General features: G+C 42.3%; 1 protein-coding gene across 1 annotated transcript in view; it reads left to right on the top strand.

The window, feature by feature from the left end:
- The window catches only part of XPO4 (exportin 4), a 152,945-nt gene extending 131,846 nt beyond the window's left edge, over positions 1-21,099 (top strand). Inside the window, exons 18-23 of the mRNA XM_024216939.2 lie at positions 1,274-1,454; positions 2,378-2,496; positions 3,526-3,656; positions 4,484-4,601; positions 6,598-6,690; positions 19,114-21,099. Of these exons, the coding sequence (XP_024072707.1) occupies positions 1,274-1,454; positions 2,378-2,496; positions 3,526-3,656; positions 4,484-4,601; positions 6,598-6,690; positions 19,114-19,311 (840 nt within the window). The 3' untranslated portion in view covers positions 19,312-21,099. The remainder of the gene's footprint in view (positions 1-1,273; positions 1,455-2,377; positions 2,497-3,525; positions 3,657-4,483; positions 4,602-6,597; positions 6,691-19,113) is intronic.
- Positions 21,100-21,327: the final 228 nt, after the last annotated feature.

Raw genomic sequence — 21,327 nt, 5'->3', positions numbered from 1 at the left:
GTGTGTGTGTGTGTGTGTGTGTGTGTGTGTGTGTGTGTGTGTGTGTGCACGCACATGCAAAATAAGATCCTAGTCTCTAAATCAAGTAAACCACAATGATTTTAAATGCTGAATAGGAAGAAATATTGTAGAGCTGAGCCCTCTTAAATGTATGCCTGTTAAAGGAGTGAACGTATTTAAAACGTAGACATCAAAAGGTTCATTGATCTTTTAAAATCATGCATCTGCTAAATTATTTTTTATATAATCCATTAAAGAGCATAATTCACTGAAACAGATATGTTATTAAAAGGAAATAGACCTCTTTAAAGGAAAACAGATTTGATAAAACAAGCAAATCCATTTACAGGTTTCTGCTATAGTAAAACCCAAGCACACTGACTGGAGACTGGAAAAAGAGAGAGCATCCCACAGTTCTGCCTCTTATATCATTCAGAAAACTTTTGGATGTACTAAATAATCTTTCCTTGTCTATAAGTGAGAGTGCATATATTGTCTCTGAAAAGGTAACCCAAAAGTACAGCTAGACTATGCATACATTAACAAATTTACCTATAATTCATCATTAGTCCAGCTCAGGGTGTTTTTACCATGTTTAACTTTCTCTGAAGGTTTGTCTAGGGCAACTTGCCACTGGTGTAACTTCTGGTGCAAACTCTTAATGTAGAGACACCGCATTGGTGCTAAACAGGGCTTTCACTGGTGTGATTTACCTTAGTAAGTTACCAGTCCAGTGTACCTACGTTAGGACTTTGCACTGGTGTAGTTATACCTATGCAAATTTCCCTAATCCAGACAAACCCTAGCTACCACCATTGGATCTGCCATAATGGTGGATTAAAGCTACAAAATGTGCTAGTGTGAACAAGACCCTAGAGATTCTGAATCTGCAATTCTGAACAATTTCATGAGTTTGGCAAGAAATGTCAGCCTGTCCAAAACCATTTTATATATAGACTCCTGATTTAAAATTTTCTTTTTAAGTTTGGGGTAACCTACCAAAAGTATGGTTATATTACTAAAGTATTGTAGTCACTGGTACATGAGTAAATGGGCTAGCTAGTTACGTTATGTAAGGAATATCTATTTCCTTAACACTTTTATGTGTAGCTATTACACTAAATAGTAACAGATCATAGAAAAGAAATCAAAATCACTGGTGTATTGTCAGCCAAGCAGCATCAAAAGCAGCACTAAAAAGTCAATATTAAATATGCTAGTGTATATATAGTATGTAACATATTTAACTTCCCGATTTGTTTCTTTGTTGCAGTCCAAAGCCATGAATTTGTATGAGGCCTGCCTGACTCTACTTCAAGTATATTCCAAGAATAATTTAGGTCGGCAGCGAATAGATGTTACAGCAGAAGAGGACCAATACCAGGATCTTCTTCTTATTATGGAGCTTCTTACTAACCTTCTGTCAAAAGAATTTATAGATTTCAGTGATACAGGTATGAAGGAATTGGAGATGAAAAGCTTCAGGTATTGGTGAACTACTCTGGGTGGTTTTGAGCAAAAATGATTGGCTGCAAAATAAGCTAATTTTCTTTTGAGGCATTATCTTACATTGATTTTTTTTTAAAAACTAGCAAAACTATTGTGGCGAGAGAGAGAACTAATTATCCAAGTAATATAAGAGTGGAGATTAGAGATTCTAGTTTCCACATTCTGAGATAGCATTTAATATTCAGACTCTGGTAGCTGAGGGAAGAATGCATATAATTCATGGGCCATTGTTCTTGTTGCATTGTTTGTATACTGAACAACTTGAAATCTGAACTAGAACAAGCTACTAATCTGGAAATAAAGCAATGGTAGTTATCAAAAACAAGGTCAATTAAATCAGAATTAGGATATAGTTTAAAACAGAGACATTTCAGCATGTGATAGAAGAGCTTGATTCTGAAATGTCTCTGTTTTAAACTATACCCTGATTCTGCAGCACTTCAGGGGGATGTGTAGATGCTCAGCAATTCGCAGAGCAGGCGCTGTGGTATGTAGTTATGGTTTAGTTAAGTTTTCTCTTGTATATCCCAGTCTTTTTTTTCTTCATGATCTCTGCTATTTAAAATTGAATCAGTTGAAAACCTGATATGCCAGATATAATTTAACTATATTGAACAGTTTTTTAGATAAGCTAAAAAATGTAAACCCAATGTTCAAGCTTTACCAAGTCCTAGAAAGTTCTGTGCAGAAGGCACAGAACAAAAGGAAATTGTATCTATCTATCCAGGTATTTATATTAATTATTATTATATATTTATTATTAATTTATAAATCTGGCCTCTTGCATAAAAATGAGACACTTCAGTATGTCTGATCTCTCCTTTTACATTTAATATGTTAACAGTAAAGGTTTATATGTTTTCTATAGATGAAGTATTTAGAGGACATGAGCCAGGACAAGCTGCAAATAGATCGGTGTCAGCAGCAGATGTAGTCTTATATGGGGTTAATCTAGTTCTGCCATTAATGTCACAGGATCTGCTGAAAGTAAGTATATTTTAACATATATGTACGGTATATACGTGCGCGCACATAATAAATGTGGAAACTTCTTATAAAGATATATAAGCTTTTAGATGGTTTCTAAACTTTGAAGTTGTTAGAGCGGTTTATGTAGCCTGGCAGTTAAATACAATGCATTTTCTAGGGTTTATTTTACTGTATATGCAAGGAATTTTTCTCTGGCCCCTGAGAACCTAAGAAGAGAGTTATACATGGAGGACCTAGACAAAGTTTGTCCTTTTTTAAAAAGTCAGTCCTGCCACAAGTCTTCTTATTTTGAATTGAGTTGAGATTTTATCATAGAATTCAAAAAAGGATTAGACATTTATATGGAGAATGAGAATATTTACTGTAACATTAGATAGGATAGAAAAGGATCTAAATCTTCATGCTGCATGGCATAAATCAACAACTAATTGATGGGGGATAGGAAGAAACTTGCTCTATAGGCAGGTTATTCCATAATTGCCTACTGTGTGGTTTCATGCACTTTCTTGGGCAATGCATTATGATCTAAAAAGTGTCTGCATTGCTCTTCATTCACTTGTCAGCTTTCTCTCCCATCGTGGGTCCTTTCTCCTGTGGCTTTTCTTTTGTCATTTGCCTCGTGAAAGTTTGATTTTTTTACTTTGCTCTTATCCATATTTGACAATTATTAAAACTATTCACATTTTGAAAAACACATAATATTATATATTTTGCATTTGTGATTGATCGTTACTTTTATATTTCTTTACTAGGATAATGCTGATTTTTTCTGGGGGGGGCAGGGGGATGCGTTTTAAGGCTTTCATGTCATATGCATAGCTCTTGTATATGACCAGAAAAATCAAATGAATGGAATGGCAATATGCTGAGGACCGTAACATTGAAGTTTGTATCTGCTAATAATTACCTTTCTTTTCAGCAGAGTGCATCAGTCTCAGTCCTGTCTCTTTGTTCCACAGAAATTTAGGAGCAGTATTAAAACAGAACTGTTTGAATCTAAAATTCCCAATATATTTCTTTTGACAGTTTCCATCTCTGTGTAATCAGTACTACAAATTAATCACCTTCATCTGTGAGATATTTCCTGAGAAAATTCCTCAGCTTCCAGAAGACCTTTTTAAGAGCCTAATGTACTCATTGGAGTTAGGGATGTCGTCGTATCCTTTACAATGAATGGGTGTCCAACTTAAAAATGCCTTTCCGTGTGTGTGTGTGTGTGTGTGTGTGTGTGTGTGTGAAGAAATTTAGAAATTTTAACTTTCTTTACTTTTTTCTATTTTTTCCTTCTGTTTATCTCTGCTTATATAATAGTAGTGTTATAGTTGTTTTCCTCTCTCAATTTTGCCCTTGCATTCTGTTTTATTATTATTGGAGTTATTGGAATGTCAGCTGAGTTTCTAGCCTTAACTGAATTTAATTAGACCCATAACATTTCTTTAATGTAGCATTTAAGTGGTTTAATGTGTGTGTGTTCTTGCTGGCAACTTCTATTGCCTCCTCCCTACTATTTCATCTCACAGAAAATCTGATTTCATAAGCCTTCAGGTGGTATCCCAAAGCTATTCCTGAATTAGTTTCTCAGCTGGTAATGCAAAATACTACTGCTGTTCTACTGGGCTGGCTCCAGAGTATTTCCTGTCATATTGCCAGTGGGCTCTCCCTTTATAATAGGGAGTACCATTTTCACTAACCTACAGCAGGTGTCAAAAACAGATGAGAAGCTTGGCCATAAGGGACTGTTTCTGAAAATGTCAGGTCACAGATGACAGAACTATTTTACAGTGTAAAAGCCAATAAAAGAGGACAACAAAGATGCAATAGATTCCTATCTTTTTGTTAAAGCACTCTAGTAAAAATAAATAAAGTCCTGGGACATGTGCTCATTAAAACATTTTCTAATGATGCTGTTTAGAAATTTACCACAACTTAAAAAGAAAATCTGACTTATTCTTTGATGCTTTTTCTTTGACACTTCGATTATCAGGATGAGTTCTGAGGTTTGCCAACTCTGTCTGGAAGCTTTAACACCATTAGCAGAACAGTGTGCAAAAGCACAGGAAACAGACTCATCACTATTTCTAGCAACAAGGCACTTTCTTAAGGTAAAATGTCTATTTGCAAATTACGCTGCCATATTTTGTTATTTGTATTACAGTGGTTTCTAGAGGCCCCAACTGAGATCAAGGCCCCATTAGACTAAGCACTATACGAACACAATATAAGAGACGGTCCTTGCCCTAAAGAATTTAGTCTATTAAGACAAGACCGACAAAAGGTATAAGGGGAAATAGAGGCACAGAGAAGAGAAACAACTTGCCCAAAGTCATGCCAAATCAGTGGCAGACCTGGGACTTTTCAGTCAGTAGCTCATGTTTTTGTGTTATGTGCCTGGGCTTCAAAATGAAACTTAAAGGACTTTAGTAAGAATCACTGTGAAGTCTGAGTAGATGACACAAAGAACTAAAACAGAATGGGCAAGGTTGCTTGTAAGCTGAAGGATGGAGTGGACAAGAAGCAACAGGAATAGGTAGGGAAAATGGAATAGATGATTACTAAAACAAGAAAAGAAGAGGATGCTGCTCTGGTTGGTCTTCTATTTAAAGAAAATTACATAGGTTCTCAATCCAGTGTCATGTTAAGTGTCTACTGTTCTGGACTATCTGCTCCATCTTGTTTAGCTGGGTCTTAGTGTAAATTGGGAGCAGCCAATTGCCTCTAGCCATGAGCTGGCTGGTAGGAAAATCTGTGTGCTTAACCCCGGGTTAAATGTTTAATGAAAAATCTCTTACCTTACTCTTTCAGCACAGACTAAGTCTTGCTTGGAATCTTAATTTTCTCATAGCAGGCTCATTGACATCAGTCCGGCTGAGAGAGTGAACAACGAGCCTTAAATAAAGTTTGATAGAGCTGGACGTACTTGTTTTTTCAATCCCTTCTCTAAATTTCTACCTTAAATTCTCTGACTTCCACCCCCTTCAGTCATTCCCTCACCCACTTAGTTTTCATTGAACCTTAGGATTCTCCAAAGTCACAACATCTTTCACAGACCTGATGAATGGGTTCCCCATTTTATTCTGGAAGAGCAAAACCTTTCATTTATTCTTCTCCTTGTTTGTAGAATCATAAAAATGTAGGTCTAGAAGGGACCTTGTGAGGTCATCTAGTCCAGTTTGGTGTGCTGAGCTAGGACCAAATATACCTAGGCCATTCCTGGCATGTGTTTGTCTAACCTTTTCTTAAAAACCTCCAATGATGGGGATTCCACAACCCTCCCTTTGAATCCTGTTTCATGCTTAACTATTCTTATACTTAGGTTTTCCTAATATCTAACCTAAAACTCCATTGCTGCACAGTAAGCCCATTGCTACTTGTCCTACCATCAGGAGACACGAAGAACAATTGATCACTGTCCCCTTTATAACAGCCCATATATATTTGAAAACTGTTATTGGGTCCCCCCTCAGTCATTTTAAACATACCCAGTTTTTGAATCTTTCCTCTCTTGTATCATAAAATTAACATATAAATAAAAGATCATTTATGACTGTTACAAATTAAGAGAATATTAAGAGTGTTTAATTTTTGTGAAGACAAGGACATGGTTATCCTACAGTTTGCACCTTTTACAGTGTTTGTTGGTATGTCAGTGTACCTCTTAATAGACAGTTAATTCACAATAGAATCTATACTCCTCTTTCTATTTGTTCAAGAAAATGTAGTGTTTCTCCCCTTTTCTAATAATCAAATCTTCTCCTCAGAAAATCCCCATTGTAAGCTAATGTACCAAAAAACATTTCCAAAGACAAACTTAGTAAATATGCCCTTTTCACTGTAAAGAAGTCACATTTAAATAACACAGTAATAGTCCTCCGATGTCTTCTAGCTCTAAAAGCATAAACTATAAATATTTCCAGAAATCCTTATTCAATAACTCATATTCTCCCCAGATCCATAAAGGACTTAGACTTGTTTCAGGAAGCGGTCTTCAATAGGTCTGCTCCTTTTAGCTTCCTAAACAAGATTTCCCCTTCTACTTTGTTACATAGTGGCAGCCTAACAGTCTGCATTTTAGATAATTAATTTGTTTTATCACTTCAGATGGTCTTTGATATGCTGGTACTACAAAAGCACAATACAGAGATGACAACTGCAGCAGGTGAAGCATTCTACACATTAGTGTGTTTGCATCAGGTATGGTGTTATTTTCCCATTTTTAAACAATGTTCAAAAGCTATTTTGCACGCAGAATAATGCTAAGGTTACTGGTATACCTAGTTGAAATGAAATAGTTATAGGACAGTATTTGGCAGCAATTAATTATTTTTCCTGTGCAAGTAAGACATAGGAAGAAACTTAAATAATATCAGAAGAGGTAGGATTTTCAGTTTATATGCCTTTCCCTCGGTACGTGGCTTCATTGTAGTCAATCTTTACTTGTTCCCTATTGATTTTTCATTAGCATTTTGACAGATCTATATTATTCCATGAATGTTCACCATGTCATCCAGCATCTTTGTAGAACCAAAATGTATCAAATTTGCTGATCAGATTTTTGCCAATACACGTTGTAGAGCTGTGAAGCAAATTTAACTCCAGAGGGACTTCTGTCCTGGCTTCCATAGTTGGAATGGTTGTTAAAATTAAATAAGGGTCTGATTAATTTTATTTCTAGATATGTATTAACTTAATGGTTCTAGGAATACAATAACACATGTGCCTAGAGTGGTTCTGTGGAAAATTTCTTATCTTCCACACTACAAATTTGTCCCATATTAACTTTTTTAAATCACTATACAAAGACTTGTATTACTTAGGTTTTATGGCTCCCCCTGTGCTCACATTGACATAAATCCAGTTTTCTTGAAACACCTTTCTATGGAAAAAAATGTTCTGCCGTTCTCATGTTGTCTGTTTAGCCTGTTACTCCTTTCTTCTGCTCCCACCTTCCTTAAGGTCAGAAGTCTAGGTTTTTCTCTCATGAGTATCCAGCAGTTCTTGTCTCTTCAAACAGTTGCTAAATCAGTTTTGGAATCTTACAGCTGGGGTCAAATTGAGAGGGCGGGAAAAAAAGGTGATGGTTCTTCGAGTGGTTGCAGACGTAGTCCACTCAAGTGTGTTTACACTTAGCTCGCTAGGAGCTGGAGACTTTTCCCCTTGCAGCAGTACCCACTGTGGCAGTGTGCACATCCTGCACCTCCTTGTGGCCCCTCTTGAGGCTACATAAGGATGGCGGTGCACCAATCCCTACCCTATTCCTTCTTACCACCAGTGGCTTAAGTCTGAGCTCCCTCTGCAGTTCTCTCCTCACAATTTATTTCCTGTGTCACAGCTACTTACTGAGAGTTGGTAGTGTAAATAGTTAGTAGCAGTTAGTACCAGTCGTGTAGTGTAGTGTAACATTAGTTTAGTTAGTTGTAGTAGGTTATGCAGCATTCTCCGAGTTTTAAGCACCAGGCATCATGTGCGGCCTCTATTCCTTATAGTGACCTGCACACATGCTGCTTACTGTGTCTTGGTGAGGAACACATTATGGTAAGGAGCAGTATCTAATGTTCATTGAAAAAGTTAAAACTGATTTTCAGAGACCTTCAGTTGAAACAGCACCTGATGGAACAGGCTACAAAGCCTGTCTTGGCACCAGGGTATTCGTTGGATCGTTCGGCCAGCCATTCTCTGACACCGTCTACTTCTATGGTAGTTCCAGTGGACCCCTGGACTCTGATTCTACCCCAAGAATCATAGAACCATAGAATATCACGGTTGGAAGGGACCTCAGGAGGTCATCTAAATCATCCCAGCCAGGGCTTTGTCAAGCCGGGCCTTAAAAACCTCCAAGGAAGGAGATTCCACCACCTCCCTAGGTAACCCATTCCAGTGCTTCACCACCCTCCTAGTGAAATAGTGTTTCCTAATATCCAACCTAGACCTCCCCCACTGCAACTTGAGACCATTGCTCCTTGTTCTGTCATCTGCCACCACTGAGAACAGCCGAGCTCCATCCTCTTTGGAACCCCCCTTCAGGTAGTTGAAAGCAGCTATCAAATCCCCCCTCATTCTTCTCTTCTGGAGACTAAACAATCCCAGTTCCCTCAGCCTCTCCTCATATGTCATGTGCTCCAGACCTCTAATCATTTTTGTTGCCCTCCGCTGGACTCTTTCCAATTTTTTTCACATCCTTCTTGTAGTGTGGGGCCCAAAACTGGACACAGTACTCCAGATGAGGCCTCACCAATGTCGAATAAAGGGGAATGATCACGTTCCTCGATCTGCTTGCAATGCCCCTACTTATACAGCCCAAAATGCCGTTAGCCTTCTTGGCAACAAGAGCACACTGTTGACTCATATCCAGCTTCTCGTCCACTGTGACCCCTAGGTCCTTTTCTGCAGAACTGCTACCTAGCCATTCGGTCCCTAGTCTGTAGCAGTGCATAGGATTCTTCCGTCCTAAGTGCAGGACTCTGCACTTGTCCTTGTTGAACCTCATCAGGTTTTTTTTAGCCAAATCCTCTAATTTGTCTAGGTCCCTCTGTATCCGATCCCTACCCTCCAGTGTATCTACCACGCCTCCCAGTTTAGTGTCATCTGCAAACTTGCTGAGAGTGCAGTCCACACCATCCTCCAGATCATTAATAAAGATATTAAACAAAACTGGCCCCAGGACCGACCCTTGGGGCACTCCGCTTGAAACCAGCTGCCAACTAGACATGGAGCCATTGATCACTACCTGTTGAGCCCGACGATCTAGCCAGCTTTCTATCCACCTTACAGTCCATTCATCCAGCCCATACTTCTTTAACTTGGCGGCAAGAATACTGTGGGAGACCGTATCAAAAGCTTTGCTAAAGTCAAGGAATAACACATCCACTGCTTTCCCCTCATCCACAGAGCCAGTTATCTCCTCATAGAAGGCAATTAGGTTAGTCAGGCACGACTTCCCCTTGGTGAATCCATGCTGACTGTTCCTGATCACTTTCCTCTCCTCTAAGTGTTTCATAATTGATTCCTTGAGGACCTGCTCCATGATTTTTCCAGGGACTGAGGTGAGACTGACTGGCCTGTAGTTCCCCGGATCCTCCTCCTTCCCTTTTTTAAAGATGGGCACTACATTAGCCTTTTTCCAGTCATCCGGGACCTCCCCCGATCGCCATGAGTTTTCAAAAATAATGGCCAATGGCTCTGCAATCTCATCCGCCAACTCCTTTAGCACCCTCGGATGCAGCGCATCCGGCCCCATGGACTTGTGCACGTCCAGTTTTTCTAAATAGTCCTGAACCACTTCTTTCTCCACAGAGGGCTGGTCACCTTCTCCCCATACTGTGCTGCCCAGTGCAGTAGTCTGGGAGCTGACCTTGTTCGTGAAGACAGAGGCAAAAAAATCATTGAGTACATTAGCTTTTTCCACATCCTTGGTCACTAGGTTGCATCCCTCATTCAGTAAGAGGTCCACACTTTCCTTGACTTTCTTCTTGTTGCTAACATACCTGAAGAAACCCTTCTTGTTACTCTTAACATCTCTTGCTAGCTGCAACTCCAAGTGTGATTTGGCCTTCCTGATTTCACTCCTGCATGCCTGAGCAATATTTTTATACTCCTCCCTGGTCATTTGTCCAATCTTCCACTTCTTGTAAGCTTCTTTTTTGCGTTTAAGGTCAGCAAGGATTTCACTGTTTAGCCAAGCTGGTCGCCTGCCATATTTACTATTCTTTCTACACATCGGGATGGTTTGTTCCTGCAACCGCAATAAGGATTCTTTAAAATACAGCCAGCTCTCCTGGACCCCTTTGCCCTTCATGTTATTCTCCCAGGGGATCCTGCCCATCTGTTCCCTGAGGGAGTCAAAGTCTGCTTTTCTGAAGTCCAGGGTCCGTATTCTGCTGCTCTCCTTTCTTCCTGAAGAGAAGAGAAAGGGCTTGTTCACCTTCCCCAGAAGACCCATAAAACTAATCAGCGCCATCAGAAATCAAAGAGAAATTGATCGTCCTCTTCATCCAGAAAAGGCTGTCAGCGACATCAAGACCCATCAACCTATGTCTCCCCGGTAACGAGGTGGGAGGATCCTGGTACCGTACCGTTGACTCGAGAGAGAGAGCTATCAAGTCCATTACCTACGGATGTCAGAGTATGCTGTCTGGCACTGTTCCTTTTGGTACCTATCACCTCGCAAGCCTTTGACAGCATCAGATTTATTCTTCTTAGAGTGCTTGCTCATATCGATTCCTGTTTGAAGTGCCTGGAGGAATCCCATCAATCAGATAAGTGCCACGTTTGTAAGGCACGCAAGCCTCGGACTAAAAAGGAGCGGGACTTTCGCTTGAAGCAGCTCCTTGTGGAAGCGGCACTTAGCCCAATGTCTTCGGCTCCGTGCCGAGACCTGGCCCCGTCGGTCCAAAGCGCGCCTCCGGCACTGGAAACAACAGCTTCACGACCCGGCACCGGCAAAGACTCCCGGCACTGGACGTCTCCAGCACCGCTACCAGCACGGCACCGCTCGCTGTCTCTGGGACCCAAGAAGCAGCACAAGCAACCTGCTGCTCCTGTACAGTTGCCGGCACCGCCTGTGCCCCCCTTGGAGCAGTGTCCCGTGCCGGACCGCCCCGCGAAGGCTCCGGCACCGTCAATTCCGGTGCCACAAGCGCCGTTGAGTCTGGTGCACATAAGCTCCCCGATGCGTACTGCGGTTGAGCTTGGCCTACCTTCCACCCCGGAGACTTTCTCCACGGCACGCAACCTGATTGCGCTCACTGAGCCAGGACTGTCACAACCTTCGGTACCGCTGGTGCGGGCTGTTCCCTCAAAAGGGAAGCCCTCCATGATGCGCCCTCTGTCGCAGAGCGAGATGGGTCGGCACTGATCCCGGTCCCAGTCCAGGTTCGCAGTCCTGATCCAGACATTGGTCTTCTCCATGGCACTGCTTGCAGTCCCGGCACCGATCACCATCTCGGTGCCGTTCGCACTCGCGGTGCCGCTTCGCCTCACGAAGATCTTCCCGGTATGGTCGGTACCGACCCTGGCGCCGATCTACTTGGAGTCGATCCCAGCACCGCCCCGCCTGTAGATCTTCGTCGAGATCCAGATCTGCCTCCCGGCACCGATACGACCATTGGTCCCGATCCAGGTCGCGGTACCGCTCGAGACCGCGGTGCCGATCTCCATCTGCGCGGTGCGAGGCGACAGGGCAGGACAGTGCGACCCAGCATGAGCGAGCGGCTCCACCTTGGCCGTCCCGCCCTAACTCAAGGTCGTCCCAAGCGGAAAGTGGCTACCACGTCCATGACCAAGACGCGGACGGCACTAGCCAATGTCACGACGAAGGGCAGGATCCTGCTCAGGGACCCCCACAATGGTCCTTTTGGACCCCTTGAGCATACCATCAGGCCCAAGGTGTCCCCTCGGGGGCTTCTCGCTCTGCCCACTCGGAACCCCAGGTCCCGGAGGCCACTGTCAGTCGCCCCCTCCACCCCCAAGGGGCTCGGAGGCAACAGCCCTACCCTCAGCTCAGGCCCATGCCCCTAGCATGGTGGACCTAGGGCAGCCGGACCCCCCACCCAGCAAGACTTGCCCCAGGGCCCATTAGTCCCGGGCGTATCCTCCTCGTCTTTGGCTGACGAGGCGGTGGTGGGTACGTCCTCTTCTGGCCTCCCACCTATAGATCTCCGTGCACACCAAGACTTGCTTCGCAGGGTGGCACAAAACATGAACCTCCAGGTGGAGGAGGTGGTGGAGGTCGAGGATTCGGTAGTCGACATTTTATCTGCTGATACCCCGACTATGGACAGTGCCTGTTTCTTCATCAGTAACGTGGCAGTCAGCATTTGCAAACTGTGTCCTAAAGTTGAAGGAGCTGATGGACCTGGAATTGCTGCGGGTACTGATGTACAGCTGACCTCCTGTGTTATCGGACATACCAGCACAGAGAAAAAGACGGTTACGCACCTTTGTAACTGTTGTTCTTCGAGATGTGTTGCTCATATATATTCCAACTATATATTGCGCGCGCTGCGTGCACGATAGTCGGAAGATTTTTACCCTAGCAACACTCGGTGGGTCGGCTGAGGCGCCCCCTGGAGTGGCGCCCTTATGGCGCTGGATATATGCCCCTGCCGACCCAGCGCCCCCTCAGTTCCTTCTTGCCGGCTACTCCGACAGAGGGGAAGGAGGGCGGGTTTGGAATGGATATGAGCAACACATCTCGAAGAACAACAGTTACAAAGGTGAGTAGCTGCCTTTTCTTCTTCGAGTGCTTGCTCATATCGATTCCAATTAGGTGGACTCTCAAGCCTGTTCTGTAACTGTTCTTCAATATGTGGGTGCTGACGTGTATTCCACAACCCACCCCTCATCATTGGAGACTTAGTCTAGCTCCCTGGGATGTGAAGGAACTGATGGTAATCAGGGTTCCACCACCCTTATATAGCCTAGAGAGGGGCCATAAGGAGGTGCATGACATGCATGCCGTCCTTATGGACTCTGTTTCCAGCTCTTGGTTAGGGTTGCCAACACTTGCCAATATTTGATATTTTCCTTAAAGCTTAGCTCCTGGAGACGAGTTGTTACATGATGTCGTGGAAAGAATCACCCATGCAGTGATTTTAGTTCACAGACTCAGAGCCTGAGGCCTTTATTGCAATACAAACCAGTGCGCACTGGGGTGCAGCTCGGAAGCTGGCACTCCGAACAGCAGCACGCAGGCTGCTTTTATTTACTAAAACCACAAGCATGATACAATTAATACGTCATTAGTTAAGAAATTAAGAACCAATCATAAGCTGGGCATATAGTGGACACGAGCTTGGGGACAAATCACAAGCCGGGCTTTGGGTGAACACGCGTTGGTCACGAGCTGGGGTGTTGGGTTGGGGTCACTCTTCCCTCCTCCCCTCGCCCTCTTTCTTAATGTTCCGAGAAGTGGGTGTAATTGGGCATGGGGACATTCGGTGGTTTTCCGCAAGGGTGGTGCTTGGCCCTAGCTTGGGTACATTTCTTAAGACTTGGTACATGTCATTTTCCGGGGGATTTTGACAAGGGCTAAGGGGGGCTTTTCGGGGGACGCTTAAAAGAGAGCTATCATTGGCTGGTTTGCAGATAGCTGGAATTAGAGACTATTGCAAACAATAGTAGCAGCAAAGATGATTATCTTTCCGTAAAACAATGTCTCAATAGCTAGCAATTTTGCGGTTATCATATTTCTAAAACAGTTAGTTTCCCAACAGACTTTATGATTCCCTCCTCTGTTACTACTTCTGACTGTATTTGGCAGAGGCCATCAGTAGAACAGATTTCTGTTGGAGGGCTCATCCTAGAGCCTGGTGACTCAGAGCTTGGGCTACTAGAAAGGAGATCCCCCCTGGTCTGTTTCCCCACAATGAGAAATTTCAGCCTTCATTAAAAACAGAACAGTACATTTCTAACTTCCATGGTTGTGAAGAAAAACATTTGACAATGTGACCCAAGTGCACCCTAAAAGCTCAGAAACCCAAGGCAAACAAAATGAACCCCAAAATTTATAATCTCTTGATTTTAAGCCACTCATGATTTTGGGTGCCTCCGATTTTTTAATATCTAGGGTTAATACGTTATCACCAATTTATTTCTCTCCCAATCAAGAAGGAGCTAAACCCAAGGAGTCCAGCAGATCTCAGGGATATGTTCAAGCCCCACCTAAGGAGCGCAGTGGTGCTCAGAGAACACACACAATCATGTTTTAAACATCAGCATAATCTACCATGAGCCGTGGCTCATTCTGATGACTTGCATATGTGATAGAGAGAAAACAGTTACTTACCTGTTCTGTATCTGTCGTTCTTTGATATTCGGGTGTAGGCATATAATCCACTCAGGTGTGTTTGTGCATAGCACACCAAGGCTGGTATGCCATACTAGCTCAATCTGAGCCCTGTTTAAAGCCAAGTAGTGGGGAATAAAGAGAGAATAAAAACAGGCAGTTAACATGCCTCAGACTGACTGTTAAAAATATCGCTGAGGGGAGCAATAACTTTTATAATACAAAAATAAACACTAAAAACCTTACATGGTGGATAGTCTGGTATTCACCCGTATGTGGGTGTGTCGCAGCAAAAAAATTTGTCACTGTACCAGGTTGTTTGTTTAGTCCTTGTTTACATACACATATTATACCACTTTAACTATACTAATAATGGGAACACCACCACCCCCAAGTGTTGACACAGTAAAACCAATATAAAAGTGCTTATTCTAATATAGTTTATTCCCATTTGGGAAGGGGAATAAGCTATACCAGTATAGGGATTGTACTGGTACAACTATATTTTATATAGATAGATAGATATAGATTATAGATATATCTCAGTACAGGCTATATCTACACTCCAGACTTCTGCTGGCATCACTGTCGGTCAGGGGCGTGAGGAGGTGTGATCCTGGACCCTGACTGGCAGAAGTCCCCAAGGTCGAAGCAGTTATACCTAGGGTGGGTGGGTTATTATTCTGATACAAAGCACAGTTTTGCAGGTATAGCTGTGTGCATATGAGCATTTGCTGGTAAAGTTTACCATGTTCCTGTACTGGTAAACTGCTGCTGGTCTGCATGTGGCCTGAGTGTCCAGTCTCAGCTCCTCAAGGTGTTTTGTATCTGTTACAGCAATTCACTGCTTTTATAAGAAAAAGTGTTTTTCTTTGTGAGCCACCACTTCTCTGTTCAAGTCCAGTTCCATATTAACATTAGGGTATGACATCCTCCCTTCCAAAAAAAAGCTGTGTTCTGATTGATTCAGGTGTTTTTACAATCTCCACTCTAAGTGGTATGCTGAATAAGCCTTTTTTCTGTGACTGACTAGTCCAGTCCTGCACATGTAGTTATTAGTCTTAATTCTCTTTCCATAATACTTTCAGGATGGATTTTTATTCTCCCTAGTGATACCCATTATTTATTTGTAGATAGCCACGACTGGACATGACCCCACAGGCCATCCTTTGAGTTGTTCACCCTGAACAGAAATGCAGTTTACTCATATGGAAATAATGTAAAAGTTCAGAAATGCAAGGCAAAATTGTAAATGAGATGTCCAGAGTCGTATGTTACACACAGACTTTCCATACTCAGAGAAAAAATGAAGAAAATGTGGCAACCACAACATGCAATTCTGATCCTCCTCTTTTCCCACAATCCAGTCCCCCATGGGGCTGAAAGAAGATGGTGGATTTGATGAGCCTTCTGGGCACCAAACAAAAGAAAATTAAAAAGACCAAAATCTTCTCCCAGATAAATTCCGTTCCTTCCCCCAATTCAACCTTCCCTATGAGCCTAGAGATAGTCAGAAGTGTAATTTTCACTTCCTAGCAGTCATTTGGGCTGTCTTCAGTGTTCCATAGTTTTTGTTTAATGCCTTTCCACTGAAAGGAGGGCATTTTTTCCCACAAGTGTCTTTTTGGGCCCAGACCATCATTAGTTTTTTGTTTGTTTTGTTTTGGTTGGTTGGTTTGGTGATTTGATTTTAAGGCAAAAACAGCATTTACAAATCTTTTTTTGAAGATTTGAAGTGTTAGTCTCTCGTGATAACTCTTCTAGAATTTTCAGCTGTTTCTTACTTGGGAAATATGGATTAACTGGATAACTGAGGAAATGGCCTGTATAGGAAAAAGAATGATGTGAGTTGTAGTAGGGGTCTCATACGCCCAGGGCTCCGGCGATCAGTGAGTGAGTTTGAACCTCGTAGCCCCTGGATCTCAGAGAATACACCTCTGGCTGACACCTTGAGAGCTAGGGGCTACAAGGTTCAAACTCATGCGCTGATCGTCAGAGGCCTGGGCGCATGGGATCCCAGTAATGAGCGAGTGTTGAGAGAATGTGGAATTGGTCAGTGCTATGCTCCGCTGATGTGGCGACTTATGGTGTCAGATGCCATCAGGTGGTTGAGAGACATCTACCTAGAACACATCACCGGACATAGGCAACATCAGGAGAGATGAGCTGCAGTGCCGATAAGAAGCACAGACAGGAAGGTAACTCAGATACTTCCCTGATGGATTGTATTTTTTAGCAGACAACCTACCCTAAATTCTCAATTACTGAGACAATCTTCACTTGTTGATATATTTGCTTTTCACAATCAACTCTCTGTATAACTTTTTATGAGTAATGTACCCAAATGTTTGGATGCTAATATCTAAACTGTATTGTTAAATTTATTCACCTAAATTTGGGTTATTGCTGATTATGTATTATATGTATCTTATGACTTTTAAAACAAAATTTGTATTTGTGGATAATCTAAACACTATACCCAGATATACAGACACTCTTTTCTTAACCTGTATATTGTATAATTTTTTAACATTCGCTTTAATAAAATGTTTAAGTCTGTTCTCTGCAAAACACTACATGGAGTTTTAGCCAAGGAGTTTGCACCTCTCATACAAAATTGTATACATATAGTTGGGAGTTTGGACAAAGCTAGCTTATATTTTTGTAGCACAGCAGGAATGCTTTCTATCAAACTCTGTTTCATTGCTGTTACTTTACCATTGGTGAGAAATGTTATTTATATCTTCGCCTTCATGTTTGATCTGTGCTGGTGAAAATGGCAGTTATTTCATGCAGCTTACAAAGGTGTGGTAGGCACTTTGCAGAGAGTGTGTAGGATGCTCGTTATCTACTTAAGCATGATGTGACAAATGAAGATTTAAAAAAAAGAGGGAATAGGGAATGGAGAACACGAAGGCTCCAAATGTAAGGTCACGCATTTCCTTATAGGTTACTGCACATTTCATGTTGCCATTTTTTGTTACTTTATTCAAAAATTAAGGTTTCTTTTTACAGGTGTGGGTAGAGAAATATGTATGTAGAGGAGATGAATGAGCATGAGACTAGGAGGGAAAGGGAAAGGGTGCAGGGTGGGGTTGGAGGATGCCAAAGATACTGGATGGAGGATGAGTTTGTGTGAAAGAAAAGTGGTGGGGAGGCAGTGAAAGACTTTGGGAGAGAAGCAGATTGTGGGGATGAGTCTGACAGAAATGGGAATCAGGAAGCAGTCTGGTGTGAGGGGACTCATTACAAGCAGGAAAAGCAATGGCCCTGCACTCATCTCAGCTGTAATGTTGTTAATGGTGGATGTGACCAGTGTTCTCTTGAAATTTTCCCACGCATGTGCAGAATGAATTTTGTTATGTGCACTGATATGGAGGTGATGTGTGACACATCACCTCCATATTGGTGCACCTAACAAAATTCATGTAGCAGGTGTGGGGAGGGGTCTCAGGGCTGGGGCAGAGAGTTGGAGTGCAGGGGGGTGAGGACTCCAGCTGAGGGTGGAGGCTCTGGGGTGGGGCCGGGGATGAAGGGTTTGGGGTGTGTGAGGGGTCTCAGGTCTGGGGGGGGGGTGAGGACTCCGGCTGAGGGTGCAGGCTCTGGGGTGGGGCTGGGGATGAGGGGTTTGGGGTGCAGGCTGCCCGGGGGCTACATCAGGGAGAGAGGACTCCCCGCATCTCTCTCTCCCTGCAGCAACACCTGGGCTGGTGGGGGGAGAGGCGCCTCTCTCTGCCGCGGCAAGTCCGGGGTTGGAGGAAAGGCATCACTCCCCACCGCAGCCCTGAGCGCCTGTGCGGCACTTAATAGGCTGCTGCGTGGCCGCGCAGCTTAGAGGGAATTTTGGTTGTGACAGATGTTGCAATATCTTTGCAGACCTTATTGTATTAAGTTAATGAATGGTTTATGTATCACTGTGGGCCAGGGCTTGTATTCAGCTCCAGGGGGCAGAGTTACAACTCCTCCAGGAACCAAAAGCAGTGGGGGTTGATTAAGGTGAATCACTTAGGTTGTAAACGCCTCCAGAGAGGTGGTACCCCTGGGGAGGCTTGCATATACTGGTTCAAACTGGGGTTTTCCACAGACCAACAGACACAGAAAGGGGTTTTTGATTCAAAAAGGCTGGGTTTAAAATGGGCAAAGACCTTCTGTTCAAAGGGAGCCCCCAACCCTTGCAGAAGGTTTGGAGAGACTTTGGCCTATTAGGGCCCCATAAGACTGCTGGGTGATTTCTGGTAAGCTTTTATCATGCATGTAGGAACTTTTGTTGTTGTTTTAATGTTTTCTCTGTAACACGGTTACTTTAAGAATACATGTGCTTGCTTAGAAAGAGCTGTGTGATAACTTGTAGTTGCTGGCCATACATTGTTCATAGCCCTTAGAGAGAAAGCAAAGCACAGGTGTTAGTCTTTAGGTAGACTGGCTTGGTGGGGATAGCACAGTGTAAAGTAGGGAATTGTGCAGCCATAAAACCCCATCAGAAGGGAGTAGGATAATGGTCCTTGCCCAGAGACAGGTGGTGGCTGGAGACCTGACTGGGCACTCCTGGAGTGGACCACGGGGGGGAAAGAGGGAAATACAGGTGCAGTTACCCTGAAATTGTGACCGCAGTGACTGGAGCTGAAGGCTTTTAGAGCTTTATCAAGGCAGCCACTTGATCTGGCTGAAGGTCTTACCTAGTTCGTAACTCGGTATTCTTATCTAAATCTCTGGAAACAACTTATAACTTTCCACCACAAAGTTTGTGGGAATTTTCCTCCTGACAAAGGAAGGTGTGTGGATATATTTGTATTCTATTTCCTTTGTAGTAATCACTGCTGTTTCTTCAACAGGCTGAATATTCAGAACTAGTTGAAACATTACTATCAAGTCAACAAGATCCAGTCATTTACCAGCGGTTAGCAGATGCATTCAACAAGCTTACTGCAAGCAGCACTCCTCCTTCACTGGACCGTAAGCAGAAGATGGCCTTCCTAAAGAGTTTAGAAGAATTTATGGCAAATGTTGGTGGACTCCTCTGTGTAAAATAAACAACAACAAAACTCTATGCCTAATTTAGACCCTTTCTGCAAAATGCACTGAGAAATGCTGAAAGCTGACTAAACCTTGTACCTGTTTCTGGGTTCTTTGCAGCCATCTCAGATTTTAGAGAGCCTGGAAGTTTGATATAACACAGTTGAATAGGAGAGGTCAACTTTGAATCAGCTTCTGCTATTGTGTTAGTCACAATCTGTCATTACTTGTATGTTGTAGAGAATGAACAAAAAATTGAAATTTAAAAGAAAATTCCATATATGTGCAAACAGATATGGGCACAGTGAAAAATAGTGCCTTTTCCCCATTAGCTTAAAACATAAGTGGCTGGACAAACTTTTAAAGATTTTTTTTTTTTTTCTGAAAACCATATTAGAGTATGATGTAGACACATACAAAACTGTCAACCGTGTAGCTGATTGAAGCTTTATTTTTTCTCTCTGAAGATTGAGTTTATGATCCAAGGGAAAAACACCAAATGGTATTTTTTTAACTTGTGTTTAGTTTTGGTTTTCTACATCACCTGATGTTGCATGTTTTATGTAATACAGGTTTCTACATTATATTCTGCTGCCTAAAGTTCAGAAGGAAAAAGGTGTATATTTTTGTTCCCCTAAAATGAACTTTAGGAACTGTAGCCATTTCATTGCCTTAATTTAAAACAAAACAAAAAAAAGTGATATACTTTAGACAAGAAATCTAAGGCAACATTTGAGTCTTCAGAGTTGGTTCAGGATGTTGGCATTAAGCTGCTGTGTACCTGTTGCAGCCCTTTTTGTTGACATGTGTTATGTTGGGGTGTGAGTCTAATGCAACATTCATGTGTAGTTTTACTTTCACTATCTGTTTTAATCCACATCCAAGTCACGCACAGCTGCAACGTATTTCTACACTGAACTGTTTGCTTAAGCAATAACAATTCAAAGGGTGTAAATTATTGATTTATACAAACTGTTTTTAAGTTGGGGCATTAGATAAAATAATTATGCTAGACTAGGGGTTTCAAACTCTATTTTACCCAAGGGCCATATACATTTGATTCAAGGGTTGGAAAGATAATTAGGATTTGTGGTGATTTTTTTCCACCATCACCTCCAGATTTGTGGTGCTCTCCTCTGCTCTCACTCAGTTTTGTGTGTCAGCACTTGAGAAGTTAAGATGTACATACATTTCATCCTGCCAACTGATAGACGGATATAGTGGAACAACAAGGGAGAGTAACACAAGAATACGGAAGCAAGGCATACTTTGCCAGTAGTCATAAACCTGACAAAACTGAGGCAAACGCACATTCTGCATGCCAGATAAAATTGCTTTTTGTGAGGGGTGTGGGTGGGGAAGAATTTGGCCCTTGGGCCTTGTGCTTGATACCTCTGCTAAATTGTGCTGTTGAATGTTTTCCATGTGGTTTTTACATTTATATAAAATGTACAGAATATACACCTTTACAGTGCTGTGTATAGCATCATGTTTGCAACTCTGTGCCATCCTTCAGCTGTTCATCTCAAAACCAATCATATTACCCAAAATGGCATAAGTCTGTAGCACTGTGCTAGTCATAGTGATTCAGGACGTACTTTTTGAGTTAAATTCATGCATGTAACAATGTGAATGGAATACAAGGGCAGAAAGTGCCATCTTTTCAACAGAATTTTTTCACTTTTATTTTAATCCACTGTTAATATGAAAACTGGGCTGAAGCAAACACACACTTTAAAAGGTAACCATAAAATTTGTTAGACAACATCCCTTCACAGTTAATATTGTATATCGTCTATTTGAACATATTTGCAAGACAGGGAATTGTCTTCAAATTTATTCCTAGAAACCCTATCGCTTTCCTTAAGAGATTTCTTGTGTGTGCAACAAAATTACTCTTGCACTAGTGATGGGGAATTACCATTGTATCCTTCTGCATTATTCCATCTTTCTTCCAATTGTTCCAGCAAATGGATGACAAATTTATTGGAGCTGCTTTTAAAGTTCACGTCTGAGTTTTTACTTTTTATAAA

The sequence above is a fragment of the Terrapene carolina genome, unplaced genomic scaffold, assembly GCF_002925995.2.
Source record: "Terrapene carolina triunguis isolate 2854851 unplaced genomic scaffold, T_m_triunguis-2.0 Scaffold138, whole genome shotgun sequence".
Taxonomy (NCBI): Eukaryota; Metazoa; Chordata; order Testudines; family Emydidae; genus Terrapene; species Terrapene triunguis.
The sequence above is the reverse complement of the archived record's forward strand: the minus strand, read 5'-3'. Positions and strand labels throughout refer to the sequence as shown.